The following is a 22,676-nucleotide window of genomic DNA, read 5'->3' on the forward strand; positions in this document are numbered from 1 at the left end:
GGAGACTCCATCAGCAAGTCCCCTGCACACCAATCAGGGCAGTATCCTTCACCCAAGGTTCACTAAGCTTCTCCAAGCTCCAGATTCCACAGAGACGAGCTGCCAGGCCCAAGTTCTGCATCCCTGCTCCATTTGCCAACCCCTGACCTTAGCAAGTCCAAGGGCCGCCCTCCAGCCAGGCCACCCAACCACTCCCTTCCATCCAAACCAGAGTCTCCTCCTGTCCCTCCCTGGAGTTGCTTCTGGATCCCTGCCTCAGCCACCTCTCCAGAGCCAAAGCCAACAAGCCATTTTAAACACACGAAGGAAAACCGGCACCGTACATGGCCGCTCGCTGTCCCTGCTGGAGTCGGTTACAGTCTTCCTTCAGCGTCTGGATGCTGTGCCAGACCTGGCCCCACACTTTCCTCAGCTGGAAGAAAGAGAGGTTCCGCTTGGGCTCCTGAACTGGAAACAAATAGTTGTCAGAGAGTACCTCAGCTCCAGGGAACCACATCCTGGCCCACAGCATCGCTCAGATTTTCAGGGTTATATAATCACTACACTGGGTATTATGGTTCACATTAGTTTAAACATTTCGGTGTTCCATTAATAGGATAGACAGCCAGCAAAAAGCTACCACCAATTTGATTTGAAGAAATCCCATGAGTCAAGCATGGTGACACACACTTGCAATCCCAGCACTTGGGTGGCCGAGGCAGGACGTTTGCTGGAGTCTGAAGCAGGCTTTGGTTACATAGTTAGTCCAAGGCCAGCCTGGGCTATGGACCATTTGGAGACATCATCACAAGTGTACACGCCCATTTATTTAACAGATGCTCTTATCGTCACCACATTTAGAACTGTGTGATATTTTCATGAAACATGAAAACACACTGTCAGGTGAGATGCCTCAGTGGGTAATGGCTCTTGCCACACAAGCCTAGTGACCTGAGTTCAGTCTTTGGGGCCCACATAAAGGGATCCCACAAAGTTGTCTTCTGATCTCTACATGTGTGCTGTGGAACACACGCCCTCCCCACAATAATAAAGAAATTAACTGAGCAAGTACTTTAAAAATGTAGCACTAGCCAGATGTACTAAAAATGTTTAAAAAATCGAGAAGCCTGGGAGAACTCTGAGAGATTGGATCTTTGATTTGTTTATTCTAAGTATGTATCTGTGAGGCAGGGGGCCCGAAAATGGGGGTAGGTCCATTATTAAAATGTCCCCCAAACAATCATGCAATGGAATACTGTACAGTGTTCAAAACAAAGCAGTTCTGTGTGTCCCAATATGAGGAAGAAGAAAAGAACATACCGATCGAAAAGGCAGCTGCAGAACAGTGCATATTTAGGTTATCATTTTTTGAGGGGGATGCCCAAGTGTTTGATAACAGCAGTTTTGCTGGAAGGCGAGCTTACTGGCTGGAGACTAGAGCTGAGGTGTTTTCTTTTCACTGTATAGCTTTTTATGGGAGGTAGCTTTTGAAGTTTTGAGTTTTATTTTTTGTATCATGTACATACATTTTTATTTTTATTTTTTTCGAGACAAGGTTTCTCTGTGTAGTTTTGGTGCCTGTCCTGAATCTCGCTCTGTAGCCCAGGCTAGCCTCAAACTCACAGAGATCTGCTTGGCTCTGCCTCCCGAGTGCTGGGATTAAAGGTGTGCACCACCGATGCCTGGCCTTAATTTTTTTAAAAAACAGTCTCATGTAGCCCAGGCTGGTCTTGAACTTGCTATAAAGTTAAACTCCTGGTCTTCTTGCCTTTACCCTCCAATACACATTTGTTATTAAAATATCAATGCAACTTCAAAAATGAATCACAGAAGTAGGTGGTGTTTCCTATCCTTTGGACGTGAGTGTCTGAACTGTTCTCTGTACATCCTAATTAAAGGTGGCTTTAGAACCCCAGGACCAGAAGAACACGCTTCCTTCATGTCTCCCCCTCCAACTTTACCCTAAATACCACAACTGACCGATTTTAATAAATGTCATGTCTCCCCCTCCAACTTTACCCTAAATACCACAACTGACCGATTTTAATAAACGATGCACTTACGGATACAGCTGACGCTTTCCGGTTGGGGTCGGGGAGTGATCTGAGTCTCATAGGTGATTTTACTGTTGTCAAAGAGAAAAACAAGGTCCATGTCCGACGTGAGGCCCTCATTCGGCTGCAGAGGGACAAGAACAGAATGAGACCTGTGGATTGCACTTCCTTCCTAGCTACACGTTGTCAGAGCACTGCCAACCGCTCACCTCAGCCTACGAAGCAGACGTGACAGCGTGCTTTCCTTCCTCATCTTTTTATCGGAGCCTGCCCCTAACTTACATCATGTTCTACATAGGCTGACTGATTCTCCTGTGTGGAAGTTCCCTGCACACATCGCACTTCCCTGTGAAGCCTGGTTCTCATATGTTAATGTGACCTCCACCAGTCAATCCATTAGCACTTCGGGGCAGGCTCCGTGTCACACATGGACGGGGTGAGCACAGGTGCGCAGCACAGGTGCGCAGCACAGCTGTGTGGTCACAAATCGCTCTGGTTGACCAGAAGGACAGAGCACGATGTTGGTAATAGAGGCACAAGAAAGCATTAGAGGTCTAGAAGTGACAAACTGAATATGGAATGACGCGTCTTTCAGCAAGCCACACGGGATTTCTGACCCATCAAGCAAGCTGTAGAGTGTCATTAACTGCTTGTCATGCTGACAGTCTCCTAGGCGACCAAGTCAGAGGGAGACAGGGCAGGGTGCAAGAAGGCAGGGACTCACCTTGCTGTCTGAGATGCACTGAGTAGCAGGCTTGTCGGGGAGCAGCACCAGCCCCGCCTCCTGCAGCAGCTCCTGGTCTTCCTCCAGGATTCCCGTGTCTTCCCGTATTCTGGTTTTTAAACTCTGTAGACTCTCGTCCTCAGTCACAGGGTATGTGTGCACGGTGCCTGTGACCATGTTCAAGATATGAACCAGCTGCAACACAACCGGACGTTACTGGAAAAAAGTCCGCCTGACATTCATCTGCCTTCCGTGTTTGAACGGGGACTGGGGGCGGGGAGGACATGTGCATGCCACTGTGCATGTGTGGAGGTCAGAGGACAATCTGAAGGAGCACTAGGCAGGCTGTAGGGGTTATCAGGCTTGGCCGCAAGCATCTTTACCTGACGAGCCATCTCACTAACCCAGAAAGCAGATTTCTTTACACACAGGTCCATGTATTGGCCCAGATTCTCTGCTATCCCCAATACTTGCTGGTCAAGGGCTAGCTTGAGTCCCATTTTCCTCACCAGCGAGCTGGCAGCAATGTCCGTCAGCTCAGGCTTCCTGTCCTCTTATCTTAGCCCAAAGACTCATAGGAACCTGAAATTTCCTCACAAGCCAAGTGTCCCATGATCTGTTATGTCCCACTGGGGACCACAACTGGGCTGCCTCGGAGCTGCCTCGACTCCCCTCTCACCTTCAAGTTCAAGATGTCATCGAGGGCTTGGAAACAGCCATTGGGGCCGTACTGGGGGTCCGTGCCCCTTTGTCGAGGGTGCCACATAAGCATGAGCTGCAGCCACTTCTCCAGACGTTCAGTTAGGACACTGAGGGGAGCAGAGGTAGAGAGGCCTGAGCCAGGCCGCCTGGAGGTGCAGATTCCAAAGCACAGCCTTGGCGGACAGCTCAGATGGAGTGAGGGGTTTGCTTTGCAAACACAAGGACCTAAGTTCGAGCCCAGATCCCATATTAAAAAAAAAAAATGCTATTATCATACAAGTGGATCCTTGGAGGGTCAGCCAGCTTAGCCTATTTGTTGAATTTCAGACCAGTGAGCAGCTCTGTCTCAAGAAAAGAAAAAAAAGAAGGTGGACAGGCCCTGAGGGCTGAAACCCAAGGCTGTCTTCTGGTCTGCAGACACGCAAGTGCATACACACAAACACACAAAAACATACACACACACACACACACACACACACACACATGAACACATACACGGACATGAAACACATACACTCGTTTTTAAACAAAGCACAGCCAAGAGTGTGTCTCAACATCACACACACGGTGGCAACCAAATGATTATCAAAAATGAAGCCAAGTGACCTGACAGAAAACACATAAACATTTCCAAACAACGTAACAATTTAGGAGCTTCTCTCCGTCTGACAGGGTCACCCCCTAAGCCTTGAGGTGACCTCGAAGCTTTGATAACGCACTCTAGAGCTGGGTGTAGCTCAGTGGTAGCGTGCTTGCCTGACTCTGTGGTTTCATGAACAGCACTGTCTCTGTGTCTATACATATGTGTAAACATAACCCACAGAGAAAACATGAAAAAACAAATTTAGCCAAGTTTTAACTCTGTGTAAAAATAGATGAAGCACACAAATTTTGTTAATCTTATAAAAATTTAATATCTGTATATATTTAATATTTTTCTTCAATAAAATTTAGTATTTGTCTTTCATAAACGGTATAATTATATACACCAAAGAATTAAAAAATGAATAAATCTCTTTATGATTTATCAGTAGATGTTTTATTTGTATACTTTAATCTTTATATATACTATACATGCTTTTATATGTTTATATACTTTATATACTCTGTATTTACATACCTGGAGTAATGTGAACATTTCTTGGGCACAAAGGGATCCCAAATTAAAGGTTGTGTTTTTGTTTTTGTGACAGGGCCTCACTATGTAGTCCTGGATGCTGGTTGTCCTGGAACTCACTATGTAGACCAGCTGGCCTCAAACTCAGAGATCCATCTGCCTCTGCCTCCCCAGTGTGGACAGTGCCATCCCTAGGCAGGTCAGCCTGGGCTACATAACAAAGCAGGCTGAGCTGGGTGGTGGCAGTGGCGCACATCTTTAATCCCAGCACTCAGGAGGCAGAGGCGGGCAGGTTTCTGAGTTCAAGGCCAGTCTGGTCTACAGAACAAGTTCTGGACAGCCAGGACTACACAGAAAAACTCTGTCTGGTGGGGGCGGGGGAGGGAGAGAAAAAAAGAAAAAGAAAGGAAGCAATTAGGCTGAGCAAGCCAGAGGGAACAAGGGAACGAGCAGCATCCTCCATGGTTCTGCTTCCATTTTTACTCCAGATTCCTGCTTTGAGTTCTTGTCTTAGCCTCCCTCAAAACCAGTAAGGGATACAAATAAATTGTTATGTGAATTTAGCAGAGAGACGGTTTGGGAGCTGGTAATATAATTCACGAGTAGAGTGCCTGCTTAGCATGAACAAAGAGAGTGATTTCATCTCCACCATAGCAAAAACCAACCAACCAATTCATAAAAAAAGATTTCCAGGGAGAACACATCCTATGTCTAATGTTGAGACAGACTGGTCAAGTTCTCAAGCACAGGATGGCATTCTGCTAACCATTCAAAAGTTATCAGAGGGTCTAGAGATGGCTCAGTGGTTAAGAGCACTGGCTGTTCTTGCAGAGGACCTAGGTTTGGTTCTCAGCACCCACATGGCAGCTCACAACCGTCTGCAACTCCAGTCTCAGGGGATCTGATCTCTCTTCTAGCCTCCCCAGGTACCAGTCACTCAAACGTATAAAACAAACAAACAAATGTATCCGATGTCACCTCACCCCTGAATTTCTAAAGAAGACAAATGTATACAAGAGAAATGCCGGGTGGCCTTACCTGTTAAGATTGTTGGGGAAGGGTAAAGAGCTGGAGAACTTGACTGTCCCGTTCAGATCTTCACTGACAACAATGTCCACTTCGCTCTTCTGCCGGACTTTGGAGTGCCTGCAAATGCCATTTTGAGATGTCCCTTATGTCACTCAGGCAAATACCCGGTTTACACCTGTAACTTCACCACTGTGTAAGCTTTGAACTCATGGTCGGTAGGCTGACAGGTTTATGAATGGTCTGTACTGTGCTCAGGGGTTAGCTCAGTGGCATTGAGTCCTCAGCAAGAGTGTGGCTCTGGTTCAGTCCACAGCATTTAAACAAACAAAATGTGGCCAGTGTGGCCGAAAGAGGGGCTGAAAGACAACCCCCAGCAAGGTCGCTCATGACCTCATGACCTCAGGAAGCACTGCTGACCCCTGTCTCATCCTTGATTAGTTCTCCAGTTTCCTCTTCTCTTCATTTATCAAATATAAACTCTCATTTTTAAAAAAGATTTAATTTTCAATTACACATATATGTGTGTGTGGATATGTGACGCCTGTGAGCTGCCTGATGTGGATGCTGGGGATCAAACCCAGGAGCTTTGGAAGAGCAGATAGTGCTCTTTTTTTTTTTTTTTCCGAGACAGTGTAGCTTTGCGCTTTTTCCTGGAACTCACTTGGTAGCCCAGGCTGGCCTCAAACTCACAGAGATCCGCCTGGCTCTGCCTCCCGAGTGCTGGGATTAAAGGCGTGCGCCACCACCGCCCGGCTACAGCAGCTAGTGCTCTTAACCACTGAGCCACCTCTGAAGCCCAGCTCTCATGTTTTGATAGAGGATAAAATTGGGGTTCTGAACCATGGTCACTGTGTGCACATCCTATTTATTTGAAATGTAAAATATGCACACAAGTACTTTGCTTCATTTTAAAATTACATTTATTTTATTTGTTCATGTGTGTGCTCGAGTGTGTGCATGCATGCATGCTCATGTACATGCATGCACATACTTGCCATGGCATGCATGGGGCATCAGAGGACAACTTAGGGGAACTGGTTCTCTCTTTCCACCACTAGGGCCCCAGAGACAGAACTCAGGTTGTCAAGCTTGGTGACGTATGCCTTTGCCACTTAGCTACCCAGTAAAGCAAGGGATGCCCATACTTTATAATTATGCGGCTAAGCATTTTTTTCTAGAATAAATGAGCTTTCATATTTCCCAACGTAGGGAACTTTCAAAGGTATTTGAGGTAGTGCTGGGAAGGGAAAAATTAAATCCAAGTGGCTTCCAACCTTCTTGGTAACAAGGCCAACTTAAATTTGAATAATGCTTTATAAACAACCAAGTACTTTGCCAGGTTCCATTGGTTTCAGCGGTAACCCCATGTGGCAACATTATTTTTAGTCTGCCACTTAGTGGTAAGGAAATGAGTAGGTGTTGTTCAATATTAGACAACCAGAGAGGGACAGAACAAAGGACTCAAATTCTGGTATAATTTCTAGTGTATAAAAGTCCAAATACATCTCTCCCCTAAATAGGGTGATTCAAATTGAAAAGAAAATGCCTCAGCCTTAAACAGTTATCATTGGCAACCAGTAAGCTGGCCTATTTAGGGCAGAGAGGAAGTATGAAAAGATGGTAGATGCTTGGCAAAGGCCACTGGCATCATACAGCTTTAGTAGAAATAGACGGGTGGAATCAGGGTCTCCGGGGCTTCTAATGAAAACGGGATGTGCTCCTAAGAAAACAGTCTTTTGCCGGGTGGTGGTGGCACACGCCTTTAATCCCAGCACTCGGGAGGCATAGCCAGGCGGATCTCTGTGAGTTCGAGGCCAGCCTGGGCTACCAAGTGAGTTCCAGAAAAGCCGAAAAGCTACACAGAGAAACCCTGTCTCGGAAAAAAAAAAAAAAAAAAAAAAAAAAAAGAAAGAAAACAGTCTTTCCTAGGAAACCAGAAGCAGCTGGGTCAAGCAAAGCACAGACTGCTGCGCATCTTGTTATTTGAGAGCAAGTGACGCTAACAGCAGAGGCAACGAGGTCCTCTGGAAAACCAGCCCACAGAAACTGGGTTTCAGTGAAGGCGACTTCGAAGCAGCCAACAGCAAGGGTGGCTCTAGGGAAAAGATTCTGCAGACAACAGACACACTGCGAAGATGCCGAGCCACTAAGGGCGTTCTCAAACAGTACTTTTCTTTCAGTTCTATTGGATCTCACTTATCTTGTTATAAGCAGAGAAAAGGTCAACATTTGTGATGCTTTCCTCCACTCTAGGTATGGAACCCACCAACTTTGAAAAGTTAACCTTTGAATTGAAAATAAAAAGCCAATCCCTTGGTCAACTAAAACCAACAGAGTACAGATAAGTTGAAGCTATTTTACTACTTTATGGTTACATTATAATGTATACCTATGAACTAAGTACCTAATTCTCCCATATCCCAGGACCCATGGGCTGAAAGACCAAAGCCTGGTTTGTAAGTAGTTATCATAGGACAGTGGCTTTCCAGAGTGTTCTCTGCCTCTGCAATGCCAGCATGTGGCTCCAATTGTGGAACTGATGTCTGCTGCCACCACCCAAAGCTTTCTTCTAGAACTGATTCCAAAGGCCATGGTTCCTTTTTTATCAGAAACTGTTTCCATGGAGATGTGACTCAGTTGGTCAAATGTTTGCCTCAGCATGCAAGAAAGTCTTGGGTTCCATCCTCAGCACTGGACAAAATGGTGTGGGAGCACATGCCTGTAATTCCAGCGTTTGGGAGCTGGAGGCAGGATGACCAGAGGTTAAGGTCACTTCTGCTATATAGTTTTTCTCGGTGTAAATACTTGTACTTTGAAAAGTTAGTATTTTTTACTAAGCTTACAATGTACTTAGGAAAATGAAGGACCGTGTGACAAGACGTGGAGTCAGGGACTCGCTCTCCCCTCAAGATTGCCCTCCCCCAAGTACCAGGTCAACTCACCACTGCACAGGCTGCCAGTTAGGCAGAAAGGGCCGGAAGCCAGTAATGCACTCAAAGGCCAGGGTGCCGAAGCTCCAGTAGTCCACAGTCACGGTGTACTTCTGCTGCTCCAGCAGTTCTGGAGCCTGAAACACACAGGGGGGCTGCCTACGCTGCCCTCTTTCTGGCTGTAAGAGCTACCAGCTCAGAGAACCAGCTCCCTGCCTTCACCACCAGGGCAGAGTATGTCCACTCAAGAGTGAGATGAACCTGAACAGATTCAGCTGTGGGTACGTAAGGGTTTTTGTACTTCATATCCCTTTGTTTGTTTTGGTTTTTCAAGACAGGGTTTCTCTGTGTAGCCCTGGCTGTCCTGGAAGTTGCTCTGTAGACCAGGCTGACCTCGAACTCAGAGAGTGCTACCACCGCCCAACTCTGGACTTCAAATCTTAATGAGACTGTGTTGATGAGAAGTGTTGACAGGAGAGCTGAGGAGTCAGGATCCTGAGGAATCACTTCAAGGTAGACCAGAGTAATCTATTGTGCATTTCACAGTCATTTAATCTTGGCGCACGCCTTTAATCCCAGCACACAGGAGGCAGAGCCAGGCGGATCTCTGTGAGTTCGAGGCCAGCCTGGGCTACCAAGTGAGTTCCAGGAAAGGCGCAAAGCTACACAGAGAAACCCTGTCTCGAAAAACCAAAAATAAATAAATAAATAAATAAAGTAAAATAAAATAAAAATAAAAAAAATAAAAATGAGGGTTGTAGTATTTATTGAAGATTACATGCAGGACCCAGACCATAGGAGACAGAGAGCCAAGCTATGCCCAACAAACAAAAAGACATCAGCTTGCACACACCTAATGCATAGTGCATATATATTAAACCAGGTAGCCCTGAATCAAGTAATATAAAGCCATATAACGAAATGGGAGATTTACAATCAAGCAGGAGAAAGCAAAGATGCATGACTGCTGTCCAGGTTAAGAGAGCTAGAGTGACCCAGGAGGGTGAGGAAGCCGAGGCAGGACATGAACTGGGCTCACAAGGCTTGAAGGAAACACACAGCAGAACCATCCCAGAAAGGAATACCACCAAGCAAAGGCTCAAAGACAGGACCAGTCATGATCTATGTGGACATGCAAGAGTCATAGATGGGTCAGGGAGTCAAACCCAGGAGGAACTGGGCTAAAATTTCATGATTAGCTTAGTCTCCAGGTGTGGCTATGGGTGGACCTTTAATTCATGCAGGTGAAAAACTGTTAGCGTCTTGAGTGGGAGCCCTGAGTGAATGAAGACCCAAGTGAATGTGTACTGTTGATTGACGTGGCCGCCACCATGTCAAAGGGCATCGCCTCCAACTCACGGGAAAACGGCAAAGCTTTCCCCACTAGGGTGAGGCTCAGAGAGATGGCAAAGATTTTCTAGAGGGTCCAGGTATAAATGTTGTCAAATGTGTGTGCCAAAATTGTCCACCGTAGCTTTTCCCATCCCCCAAATATGATGGCTTGAAGATTGCTCCAACCCACACCGACCTCCCTGACACACCTCTGTGTTCAACTGTAACCTCGCCTCTCTGTTAATACAGTGAGCTTCTGAGGTGCTGTTGTTTCTCCATCAGAGAGCTCAGTCCACCCAATCCCAGCATTCCTGCTGTCAGTCATTGCTTCATTCCCTCGCTATCTCTCGTCAGGTCAAGTTCCTGGAGCCATACGAGGATTTGCCAATCGTGGTCAGAGCATGGGTTCACCTCACTTCACTGCTGCTGAGCTAGTGAGGACTCCAGAGGGTACTTAGCAGGATGTACATAATTACAGTATCACACGGATGCACCACCTGAATCACATCCCACAGTCCCGCTGGGAAAGCCACATTCCACTCAGCAGAAGAGAAACAGAGGGATCCCATTACTCTAATTGGTAGTCTACATAGGAAACATTAATGAGTTCAGAAAAACAAGGCATAATTTCTTTCTTAAGAAATGGGATGCTTAAGCTTTTTTTTTTTTTGTTTGTTTTTTTTTTTGTTTTTTTTTTCGAGACAGGGTTTCTCTGTGTAGCTTTGCGCCTTTCCTGGAACTCACTTGGTAGCCCAGGCTGGCCTCGAACTCACAGAGATCCGCCGGCCTCTGCCTCCCGAGTGCTGGGATTAAAGGCGTGCGCCACCACCGCCCGGCTCTGCTTAAGCTTTTTTAAGCCCTGAGACCTTCAACCTTTTTGTTCATTGAACTCAGATTCCATTATTCAACCACAATCTGATGGCCATGATCACCAATAAGTCATCTATTACTAAGTCTTCCTTAGTGTCTGTTACCTACCCCCACCCCCGCTTTATTGAAGACAGGCTCTCACTATGTAGGCCAGGCTGGCCCCAAACTCATGCTTTCTTGTCTCCACTATCCAAGCACTTAGATTATAGGCAAGTGCTGAGGTTACAGCTATGCAAAACTGTGTCCCAGCCGAGTAAGCATTTCTTGAATTTAATCATTCTGTACCTCCTACTCTCCTTGTACAGCTGGGAACGTGTCTATTCCAACAGCTGTCTTACAACCTGCCACTCGTTTGGTGCAATTCACTCTTCACATCATTCCACGCCAGTTTCTACAGTGTGAAGTCCCCCAATGCTGTTCCAGAGGTTTTACGGTATGGTTTAAAACCCTTCAAGCCAGTAGAAAGGGATAAGAACTTGTCCCTTCTTTCTCCCCAGTTTCAACTGCAGACCCTCTCCTCATCCTCTAAGCCTGAGCCACACTAGTGTGTCTTCTAATTCGCTCTGCTTTTGCCAGTGTCTCCTCCTCCCATCCTTCCACGGCCTTCGACACTGTGCTTCTATCAGTGGCACTCACGACAATGGTGGTTTCTGAGTTATCTGTATATCACGGTGAGTAATGCCTGCTTTCTTCTCGGATGTTAAGCTCTCAATGAGCAGTGAAATGCTTATCTCTCTTCTCATTGTACTGCCAACTCTGTGCACAATGTCTGGCACACAATGTTCCAGAAGAATGAGTTGATCAAATCATACTCCAGCATTCAGACCACACAACACACAGAGGAGAAGTCACAGCCCCACCTCTTCCTCACTGGCTCCTGTGACCCTTCAAGAAACACAGCCTCTACAGATAATCGGAACTCCGTGGCACAGAGAGGTTCCGGGATTTGGGTAAAGGCACACAGGCCAGCCCTTCTCACAGCAGAGCAGAGACAAAATCTTTCCAGAGGGCACAAAAACACTCACGTGAATAAATTATCAATTGTGAACTCACACAATAATTCTGAACATCCACGGAGCCAGCAGGCCTGAGATGCAGGCAGGCAGGACAAACAGACCCACAGGTAGGAGTATCAGAGAGACTGAGAAGCAAACACTTGGGCCCATTGCTTACCAGGTATTGCAGGGTCCCCACAAAGGAAGTGCACAGACTGCCCTGATCCAGTTCCTTGGCATATCCTAGATCAATAATCTTGTGTATTAACTGGAAAAAAAAGGGGTGGGGTGGGGTGGGGAGAAGAAATCTGAAGGCTGTAAGAAGGCAGTCTCTTTCCACAGCATGAGTTGGTTAACCATTAGAACAAAGTCATTCTGAATTCCCAAAGAGTGTTGGTTCCTAAATACCTTAAGGTCACCATATTCACAGGAGAATGCCCTCAGCAGGGTACATTTGGGGCACTATAAAAATGTTGGGCAGATGTTTTCCTTGGTTTGCCATCAATCAGTTAAGAGCCTACATATCAGACCTCAGGGTCACCGAGCCTGGATCTGTAATGTGAGAGGCCAGGCCAGGCCCTGCTCACGAAATATCCGGAATTACTGGAAGAATGAGTGTTCGATGAGCCTGCCACAGTCATGGGCTGGGCTAGGAATTGTGAGGGAAGCTGTATTGGGAGGGATGGGTGACCCCTAGTTGAACAAAGTTGGGAAAGACTACGGTATCTAAGCTCGTGGGGAGGTTACCATTGAGAAGGGCCACGAACAGCTCGTGTGTAATGGCAGAGCTGGAGCAGGCCCACAATGGGCTGATGCCAGCTCTGCCTGCCTCTTCTCAGCCACATCCACAACCAACTTCAGCTCATTTTAACAAAGAAACGAAAAAGAAAAAGTCTATCTCCAAGAGGTGTTGGGTTGAGGGTAGAATAATAAACATTTTCCTTATCGGATTCCTGCAACTTGGGCGATTAACAATGTCATACATTCAGAGCTGGAGAAAATAAATAAATAAATAAAAAGAACGTGATACAGCCGAGCTTGCCTCAATCTGCCAGCGAGAACAGTTTGCACTGCTGTTTCGAAAACAGAAAGACATCAAAAAACAAAAAATTCTCGAGAGAACGGGAGTGCGGCTCGAGGAAACAGAAATGAGCAGCTTACGATGCCCTCCCCCGCCAGAGCCGTCCCGAGCAGCCCTGGGGACTTCCTAAGTCCCAGGAAGGCCACTCACTCGTTGCTCTCCTTGCTGCAGAACGATATTTTCTGGCTTCAGATCTCGATGGATGATTCTGTTGTCGTGAAGGTATCGAAGAGCCGAGGCTGAGGGAGTGCAATGGGAATGATATTTTTTATTATGTCTAGCACATGCTTTTTCCCTTAGAACTGATCAGCCTGTAAAGGACGATATAGTGTTGTCTTGACACGTTTCCTGGCTTCTGGTGTATCAACTCTCAGTGGACAGAAGCAGCCTGCAGCGGACACTGCTCAGGCCAGGTGAAGGGGATCAGGCCAAGAGAGCCGAATTTAACTGTGAGGTTTTGGGTCCTGGTAACTGAACTCAGGTCCTCCTGCTTGCACAGTGTGCTCGCTAGTTTTACATCAACGTGAAACAAGCTGGAACTGTGTAAGAGGGGACTTCAATTGACAAAAACGCCCCCAGCAGATCGGCCTGTGGGCAGGCTTCTAAGGTACTGATGACTGATTTGGAAGGGCCCAGCTCACTGTGGGTGGTGCCATCCCTGGGCTGGTGGTCCTGAGTGCTTTCAGGAAGCAGGCTGAGCAAGCCATGAGAAGCAAGCCAGTAAGCAGCATGTCCTCTCTCTGTTTCAGTTCCTGCCTCCAGGTTCCTGTCTTGACTCCCTGGATGATAGACCATGACGTGGAAGTGTAAGATGAAGTAAACTTTCCTCCCCATTGCTTTCAGTCACAGTGTTTTACTGAAGCGATAGAAACCTACCTGGGACACATGGCCAGCACCTCACCAACTGAACCATCTCTCCAGTTACTATGACAGGCAGCTTCATTATAACAATTTAGGTGTACAGCTTTTGTTTTAAAAGGATGCTGATGATGTTCTGCCAAGGGGATAGGATCAGACCCCACAACTTTTTTTTTAAGTAATAGTTGGCATATGCCTATAATCTTAGCACGAAGATTACCATGTGGTAGAGGTCACCCTAATCTAAATATCAAGTCCAAAGCCAACTTGGTTTACATAGAGACCCCGTCTAAAAAGGGGCAGGGGATAAAATCAATAACAATGAGAGGTTTAATATCAAGCCTCTTGATATAATTCTGTGACACATCACAAATGTACAAGCATGTCCACATACTAATCTATACCTATACATAAGCATACGACACACAGAAACCACCCCTATCAGGATGGACTGAGTCATTTGGAATCTCCGGCAAACTGAAGAGGTGGTCATCCCTGCCGGCGGGGGGGGGGGGGGGGGGGGGGGGGGGGGGGGGGGGGGGGATGATGGGTACCCTCCAGCAGACAGCAGAAGACAAGCCTTCCACAGAGATCAAGAGAGCAGGCTGACTCTGGGAAGACTTTCAGATGGTGTTTCCTAAAACCATATCTGGCAGTCAAATAGCAAAGAGAGTTCACACTCAGAATCACTAAACCACATTAGCCACACTACAAAACCACTGAGTGAAGAGAGTTCACACTCAGAACCACTAAGCCACATTAGCCACACTACAAAACCACTGAGTGAAGAGAGTTCACACTCGGCACATTAAGCCATACTGCACTGATTATATTTCCCCATTCAAACCTGGCCCTATCATTTCCTGCTTGCTTATTTTCTTTCATAATGGTCAACAGTAGACTGCTATGTCCAATCGCTATCCAAATTTGCAAAGCCAAAGATTTGCTGCTGACTACGGATCCAAAGAATTCCACTCAACTGTTGACTTATAAAATCTAATGCTTCTCAACAGTACTTTCATTTTTACTAATTTTTATTAGTAAAATTGGTCATGGTGTTTTGTTGTTTGTTTTTTCAAGACAGGGTCTCTCCATATAGCCTTGGCTATCCTGGAACTTGCTCTGTAGACCAGGCTGGCCTTGAACTCAGAGATCCACCTGTCTCTGCCTCTTGAGTGCTGGGATTAAAGGCATGTGCCAGCGTGCCCAGCTGGTCATGGTGGTTTTTTGTTTTAAATTATTTTTATTTTATGTGCATTAGTGATTTGCCTGCCTTTTTTTTTTTTTAAAGATTTATTTATTATGTATACAGTGTTCTGTCTGCATGTATCCCTGCAGGCCAGAAGAGGGCACCAGATCTCATTACAGATGGTTGTGAGCCACCATATGGTTGCTGGGAATTGAACTCAGGACCTTTAGGAAGAGCAAGCAGTGCTCTTAACCTCTGAGCCATCTCTCCAGCCCCTGATTTGCCTGCCTTTATATGTCTGTGTGAGGGTGTCAGGTCTCTTGGAACTGGAGTTACAGACAGTTATGAGCGGCCATGTGGGGGTGCTGAGAACTGAACCCAGGTCCTCTGAAAGAATAGTCAGTGCTCTTAATGGCTAAGCCATCTCTCCAGCCCCTGGTCACGGTGTTTTATTGAAGCAATAGAAACCTACCTAGAACACACAGTCAGCACTTCAACTGAGCCATCTCTCCAGTTACTATAACAGGCAACTTTACAACAATTTAGGTCTAAAGATTTTAACTTAAAAGGATGTATGGTATCAGACCCCACAACCTTTTTTTTTTAAGGTAAAGCTTGGGCATGGTGGCGTATGCCTACAATCTTAGCGTGATGATATAAAAAGTCAAATCATTACACTCATACAGCCAGCAGAGAGGAGTGGTACTACTACTGAACCTGAACCATGGGCAGAGAGGAGCCAGGCCAGGACATAACCTGAAACGCTGTCCAAAGGGCTGCCGTTTTAGTTGTGGTCAGCTGCTGCACAGTGAGTGTAACAGCATGTGCTGTGTGCAAGTTGAGTCCCACTGGATTTGAGCAAGTACATACACAAACTAAAACAAGGGCCCGGCAGTTGGAAGTGCAGCATCTTAGGCCAGTAACGTGTGTGTGAGCTGGCATGAGTCCCAAGAACCCTGTCAATAACGTGTGTGTGAGCTGGCATGAGTCCCAAGAACCCCGTCAGTAACGTGTGTGTGAGCTGGCATGAGTCCCAAGAACCCCGTCAATAATGTGTGTGTGAGCTGGCATGAGTCCCAAGAACCCCATCCATAACGTGTATGTGAGCTGGCATGAGTCCCAAGAACCCCATCCATAACGTGTGTGTGAGCTGGCATGAGTTCCAAGAACCCCGTCAGTAACGTGTGTGTGAGCTGGCATGAGTCCCAAGAACCCCGTCCAGGAGGAGGAGCGCAGGGACGGTAGAGAACACACCACCTTAGGCTGCCCTGACCAAGGCTGTCACCAGGCCTGTGGAGAGGAGGACCGACCGGCAGGCTGTAATCAAACCTCTTCCTATGTATGAAAAACTACTGACCGGCACTTAAGCAATACTGCTCACAAACTCAGAGCCTCATTTTAGTGTGGTTATGTATTCTCAAGTGTTTTCCCTGACTTAATGATGTCTAGAACTAAGAAATCAGACGGGTAGACTCATAGGTGCTTTTGTGGACTAAGTGAACCCTAGGTGGCTAAACGTTCTGACGGGCAAGGGCTTCGTTTGAAAAACAAGTCCTCGATGGGCTGTAGGCAGTCTGAAAAATAGCCCTTAAGGAACAGTGTCAGGAAGCCGATTAAGATCATCTCACTCCGAGAACCTAAACTGGTTTAAACTGGATGAAACATTCAATGTTGAAACTCAAACATAATGCTGTGTTTAAACCCTTGGGTGGAGCGATCGAAAATACCCCTAAAAACTGAAAACCTCAATACACAAAAACATAACTAACCCCTCGTGTTCCAATTAGAGAAACAAGCTGTAATAAACACTCATTTTTAGACTACACTGTAGGGCTTAGCATGCATAAGTTCCTGGGTTTCATCCCCAGCACTGAAACCAACAGTTCTCTGGACTACACCTTGGCCTGTTATCATATGGATTCTGCAGAGAGATCCAGGTGCAGTATCCATAGCAGACAAAGAGCATCATTGTGATCCTTGTCAGGGTGGTACCCACATCTACACCCAGGATCTCCCTGGGCTTAGAGGAAGAATATGACCTGAATTCCAAACCACATTGTTTGGATGATAAACTACAAGTTAGGGGACAGATAAGATCAGCCAGGCTTCCAGGCAGGTTAAAGTGTTTTGGAAGGGGTGTGCCCGTGAAATCCGATTTTCCTACAAATCTTAAGAGCGTGGTAAGCTCTTTTCAGGATGCTTGTGTGAGGTATGTTCCACTGGGAAGAAATGGGAAGGCAAATGGACCAGCAGATTCTGGGGTGGAGTGAGGGGATGGGTAGAAATCAGAAGAAAAAGAAAAGTCAAAAAGCAACAGATGGGAGTCAGGGGTGTATCTTAGTGGTAGACTGTTGTGTGTGTGTGGGGGGGTGTATCTTAATGGTAGACTGTTGTGTGGGGGGGGGCAGAAGGAAGAGAAGAGAGGGAGGGGTGGAGGGAGGTCAACCAGTGGGTGGTCCTAGTTGCCACTGGGTAATAAAGAGGATGTCTGTGTTCTTCATTAAAATGCTGAGCCTACCGTGAGCTGCCCAGTTTGTTGTGGGACCTGCCAGGCAAAACAGACTTAGTCTGGCTCAAACAGCAGGGCAGAAAAATGGCAAGACCAAATGTTAAGATCAAAGCGTAGAGTCATTCATTTGCTCAGTGACCAAGAAGAGCAGCAGAATTCTGTGAAGGAAATCCAGAGTGACGAGCGAAGCCTAAGGCTAAGAGATGGGAAGGCTGAGGGTCCCTGGTGAGGTACAGGACTAGCACCCCAAGGGGAATTAAGTGCTCAGCAAGCCAGGGACGGAGAGGCAGGCTACAGGAGTCCTGTGCACAGCAGGCCAGCTACTGACTTTGGAAAGAAGGTGGGTGGAGAGGTCTGGAGCAGACAATGGTAAAAGTCTCCTTTCAGCCAGGCATGGTAATGTGCATCTGTACCTCCAGGACTCAGGAGCTGAGAAGTGAGAGAAGGGCTCTGAGTGTGAGGCCAGACTAGGCTACACAGTGAGTTCAGGGCAAGCCTGAGATACATATGAGGTTTGTCACGAAAATGTAAGAGCAAGCACCGTTCTGAAAAACGGATTAGCAAAAGCCAATAAGGAGGCGAGTATGAAGTCATGACAACGACTTCCTACAATAATGTATTAGTGAAGGCAGTGGGGACAGACAGGGAGAACAGGATATAATACGACAGACATACTGGATTTGGTGACCTTGTATTCTTATCCTTTTGTTTGCCTGCTTTGAGGCATGGCCTCTGGTTTCTAGCCCAGGCTGGCAACAAACTATGTAGTTAAAGATGATTTTAAATTCCAGATCCTGCTGCCCCCACTCCCCACCCTCACCCCCAGAACTGGGACATGTGCCACTACGTCTAGTTTATGAGTCACTGGGCATCATGCATGCTAGGCAAGCGTTGTATCGACTGAGCTACATCCCCAGCTCAGTTTGGAGAGTGTTTTTATGTCCTTTAGTGTCCTTTCAGCCAGGCATAGGAAGAGAGGTATGAAGTAGCAACAGGGGACGATTTTCAAAGGTGAGATTTGAAGATCTATTTTGTGTGTATGAGTCTGTGTCTGCATGCATGTGTACTGTGTGCACGTCTGGTGCCCATGGAGGCCAGAAGAGGTTTTTAGATCCCTTGGATTGTGAGCCACCATATGGGGTCTAGGAACCAATTCTGGATCCCTCATAAAAGTAGCAAGCCCTCTTAACTGCTGACCCAAAAGATGAGATTGAAACTTGACACTCATGTCTGGTTAGGCGGAAAGACAGGTCCGGTGAAAAAGAAGATATCACAAAGGGATCAAGTAAAAAGAAGTCTAGGGTTCAATTTGGAAGTGACTTTGGGAGAGAGATTCTGCAGACAAGGATATCAGAGCACAGACTCGGGGGGAAGATATGGTTGATAGAGATGCCACAAGATGCCAGGCAGGCAAAACCAGCGATACAGTAGAGCAGAGCCGGTCCAGGAAAAGGAAGGTGAATGGGCCGGGGCAAGAATGAAGAAAAGCAAGAAGGCAGCGTGGGAGCTGAGGTGAGGTCTGGGCATGCGCAATACGCCTGCAGTTCTAATATTCAGAAATGCAGGGAAGGGGTCCATGAGTTCAGCGACAGCCTGGGGTCACTGACCAAGACTCTGTGGTGGGACAGAGAGGGCTGCCACCTGCCTCTCAGTCCTGACTGCTTGGGAATCTGCTGCTTCACTGGCAGGAAGAAAAAACACTCTGATGTTTTCTAAAGGACAATGACCATTCAATGTAACTGTGACTCAGTGGGCTATTCCAGGGTCATGTTATGGGGAAGTCCAAACTGTTACCACTGCCTCCATGTCTATCCCAGGATCTCTTGCCAGTATAAGGCAATGACCGGACAGGCTTGCTCTAGGAAGCAGGGTTCATCTGTGTCTGCCAGGCATCTCCTTGTTTTCTCATGTATACTCTACTTACAAGTTGCTGGAGTTGTACCTTGCAACTTAAAATTCACCCGAAGAATCCTGTCTGTGTGTCTGTTACCTTGATGATGTTCTGTGTGGGTGTCCTAAGAAATTAGGGCCCAGATATTAGGAGTAAATACATTTAACCCAAACGAGAAGGCAATGAATCTGGACCCTGTGACCAGGAGTGTGGCTTGGCTAATCAACTGGAATCAACCAGGCAGGGAACAGCAGTGGTGACTCCAGCAAAGAGAATGTGGGGTTGCACTTGGAACGACATACGCTCAGGAGCGGTTTCCGAATACAAAATGGTTGTTAGCTGAGCCACTTGAAGTAAAGCTTCTAAACTGACTTAGAAGTGAGACTAAATCTGATGGTCCCATATACAAATCAGAAATGGCAGGGGTATGCAAGTAAAATGTAAACCTGTCAGCAACTTCAACCAGAGTCAAAGGATAGGAATGCATCCCAGCAATGCATGCGTCTGGGGAAGACCAGGCATTTCCAGGAAGGGCATCTCATGAGACTCCCACCTATTGGGTTTGCTAGCTCCAACCTCATTAATAATCCACAGTAGGGACCGAGGGTTTTCAGGATCCAGCAGGGAGGGGAGGGGGCGGGGACCACAGTGACTTACTGCGTATCGTTCTAGGAAGAGCACTATGCCAAGAGCTTATGTACGGCATCTCATTTTACGTTCAACGATTCTAAGGAGGTGAGCAACGCTCTCATTTACAGCTAATGAAACAGCATTCTGAAAAATGAAGTAACATGCTTCAGGTCCACTAAGAAGTGGAAGAGCTGGTTCATAAGCTGGGTATTAATACAGGGATGTCCAGATATTTTTTTAAATGAGAACTTATGTATTTTAATTCCTTTCGGGACATTTGATCTTATAAATATTTACAGACAAGGCGGTATATACCAGCTACTACTTTTCTCGATGCTAAAGACAGAGCAGTGACCAATGGTTCTGATTTTAAGAAGTCTGGCTGAAGAAGTGGGTAGAGCTCAATGGTACAGTGCTTGCCCAGCATGAGCGAGGCCAAGGTTCCACCCGCACCAAGGAGGCCCTTGAAAAGATAATACTGAAGTCACCACTCCCAAGGAAGTAAAATGTCATATGAAGCAGTAATCCAGTTAGTGTACACAAACCAATTATTTAAACAGCTTTCTGTTTTTGTTCCTTTGAGACAGGGTTTCCACTGTAGCCCAGGCTATCCTCAAATTCACAGGGATATTCTTGCCTCTATCTTCCAAAAACTGAGACTACAGGTATGAGCCACCTGTCCCCATTTAGAGACTTTTCACAGCTGTATGAGAGCTGCATAAATAATCTAATGAGTAGAAGAAAAAATACTTAAGAGAATAACATCAAAGGAAAGCGACCTGAAGCTGTAACCAAAAGGAAGCCACTGCTGCCATGGAGAACAAAAGAAAATCCCTCCCTATCCCCCACCCACCTACTAGTCTGCCTTCAACCCAAGCCAACAGGAGCAAATCAGGAATTTGGCTGATGGACTTAAGAGATAAAGTCAGGTAAACATCTAAGCAAAACACAGGTGGGTGAGACATGGTGTCACGAAAACAAACGGAGTTCTAGACCTCTGGATTAGATCCCGCAGGTGTACAGACAGGGCCCTTCCTGCAGACACACGTGCACCAACACACGGGAAAAACCAGAGGCCAAGAGGTGGCTGCCCCCCGACCCAGCAGGTCAGACTGCAGTGATGTCACCTAGTCCTCCTTAGGACTCCATCCTAAAGGAAACAGTGGGATACACAGGAAGGTGGATACTCTCCATCACACTGCTTGGATCTCAGCCTTAAAAACATGGCGGGCTGGAGAGATGGCTCAGAGGTTAAGAGCACTGGTTGTTCTTCTAGAGGTCCTGAGTTCAATTCCCAGCAACCACATGGTGGCTCACAACTATCTGTAATGAGATCTGGCGCCCTCTTCTGGTATGCAGGCACACATGCAGGCAGAACACTGTATATATAATAAATAAATCTTTAAAAAAACAAAAAACATGGAAGACTGACCCCACTCCCCAATGCCCCTTTTCCTCCCCTCTACCCGAAGAAGCAGAGTAAGAGGCCTCAGACTCAGCCGGGCGGTGGTGGCGCACGCCTTTAATCCCAGCACTCGGGAGGCAGAGCCAGGCGGATCTCTGTGAGTTCGAGGCCAGCCTGGTCTCCAAAGTGAGTTCCAGGAAAGGCGCAAAGCTACAGAGAAACCCTGTCTCGAAAAACCAAAAAAAAAAAAAAAAAAAAAAGAGGCCTCAGACTCATGCTGGCGAAGTTTCTGGAAGACGAGAGGCCCCTGGACTGCAAGGTTAGGGAACACAGCTGCATAAATGGGGGTAAACGCTAACGACTAGAGAACCTAAGGAAAGGACACGTGACGTCATCACGTCACTGCACACTTTCTACACGCCAACTGGAAAAATGAAATTTGAGTGAACAAATCATACATGTATAGATTGAAAAGATGAAGTAGGGGAGGGATGAAGATGGGGTCATTCCCCAAAATGGGGACATATGTTCAAGGATTAAACTCCAGATAACTCTAGAACTCAAACTATCAGCTTGCATCAACCTTGGATGATGACATCATCGTCGTCGTCATCATCATCATCTTTAAAGCCCTAAGCAAGATCTGTGGCACTTCTAATATCTGCTTCTCTAGGAGAGAGGCAGAGCTGACCATCAGAGTCCAACTTCAGTTCCCCAGTGGGGCCCCAAGATCTAGGAGACACCATGCATCTCTACAGGCCCACGTTGACTCTCCTCCCTGGGGCCAGCCTTCTCAGGGTGCCGCAAGCATTTGCGAATAAGGACACCCAAGTACCAGTGTATTGAAGAGCGGGTTTTTCTATGCCTGTGGCTGGCAAGTAAGTGCCGTTGTGAGAGTCGAAAACTTCACTACCAATGGATGAACTGTTCAGATGGCAACCTATTTCACTGGCCGTTCCAGGAAAGCAAGGAGTGGAGCCCTTTAGTGGGAAGGGAAATCTCTTACTTGAACACACAGTCATCTGCACCATGACATAGGAAGGAAGGAACTCTATTTGAGCCCTGGCTGAACTCCTTACTCCAGTAGGTCCTTCCCACATCTCACCACACCCTCAGCAGAGACAATTCCCTAAATGCCTGACTGGACACACATCTACCCTGCAGGGCCTGGCCTTGTTTCTAGGGCGGGGACTTACCAATGTCACTCAGCAGGGTAAGGATGGCTCCTTCCCGCAGGCCACAGCAGTTTTCGAACTGGTTCAAGTACTACAGAGAACATGAAAAGCGGGGTCAGATGTGGGTGGTCACGGACCCCTGAAAAGCCCACCAGCGTCTTCTGTCAGTCAGACGGCTGAGTGCTGGGCCTACACCAGGGATCCAG

At 46.8% G+C, this 22,676-nt stretch overlaps 1 protein-coding gene across 5 annotated transcripts in view; it reads right to left on the reverse strand.

Annotated features, from left to right (window-relative positions):
* Positions 1-22,676, reverse strand: part of Ikbkb (inhibitor of nuclear factor kappa B kinase subunit beta) — a 55,515-nt gene that overhangs the window by 15,983 nt on the left and 16,856 nt on the right. For all 5 annotated transcript variants that reach the window (XM_052751826.1, XM_052751828.1, XM_052751825.1 and 2 more), the window contains exons 5-13: positions 22,492-22,561; positions 12,964-13,052; positions 11,911-12,000; positions 8,548-8,672; positions 5,615-5,722; positions 3,437-3,566; positions 2,758-2,952; positions 2,043-2,157; positions 324-447 (exon numbers count right to left, since the gene is read on the reverse strand). In XM_052751826.1, the coding sequence (XP_052607786.1) occupies positions 324-447; positions 2,043-2,157; positions 2,758-2,952; positions 3,437-3,566; positions 5,615-5,722; positions 8,548-8,672; positions 11,911-12,000; positions 12,964-13,052; positions 22,492-22,561 (1,046 nt within the window). The remainder of the gene's footprint in view (positions 1-323; positions 448-2,042; positions 2,158-2,757; positions 2,953-3,436; positions 3,567-5,614; positions 5,723-8,547; positions 8,673-11,910; positions 12,001-12,963; positions 13,053-22,491; positions 22,562-22,676) is intronic.

The sequence above is a fragment of the Peromyscus californicus genome, unplaced genomic scaffold, assembly GCF_007827085.1.
Source record: "Peromyscus californicus insignis strain IS unplaced genomic scaffold, ASM782708v3 Scaffold_23__1_contigs__length_62951481, whole genome shotgun sequence".
Classification (NCBI taxonomy): Eukaryota; Metazoa; Chordata; class Mammalia; order Rodentia; family Cricetidae; genus Peromyscus; species Peromyscus californicus.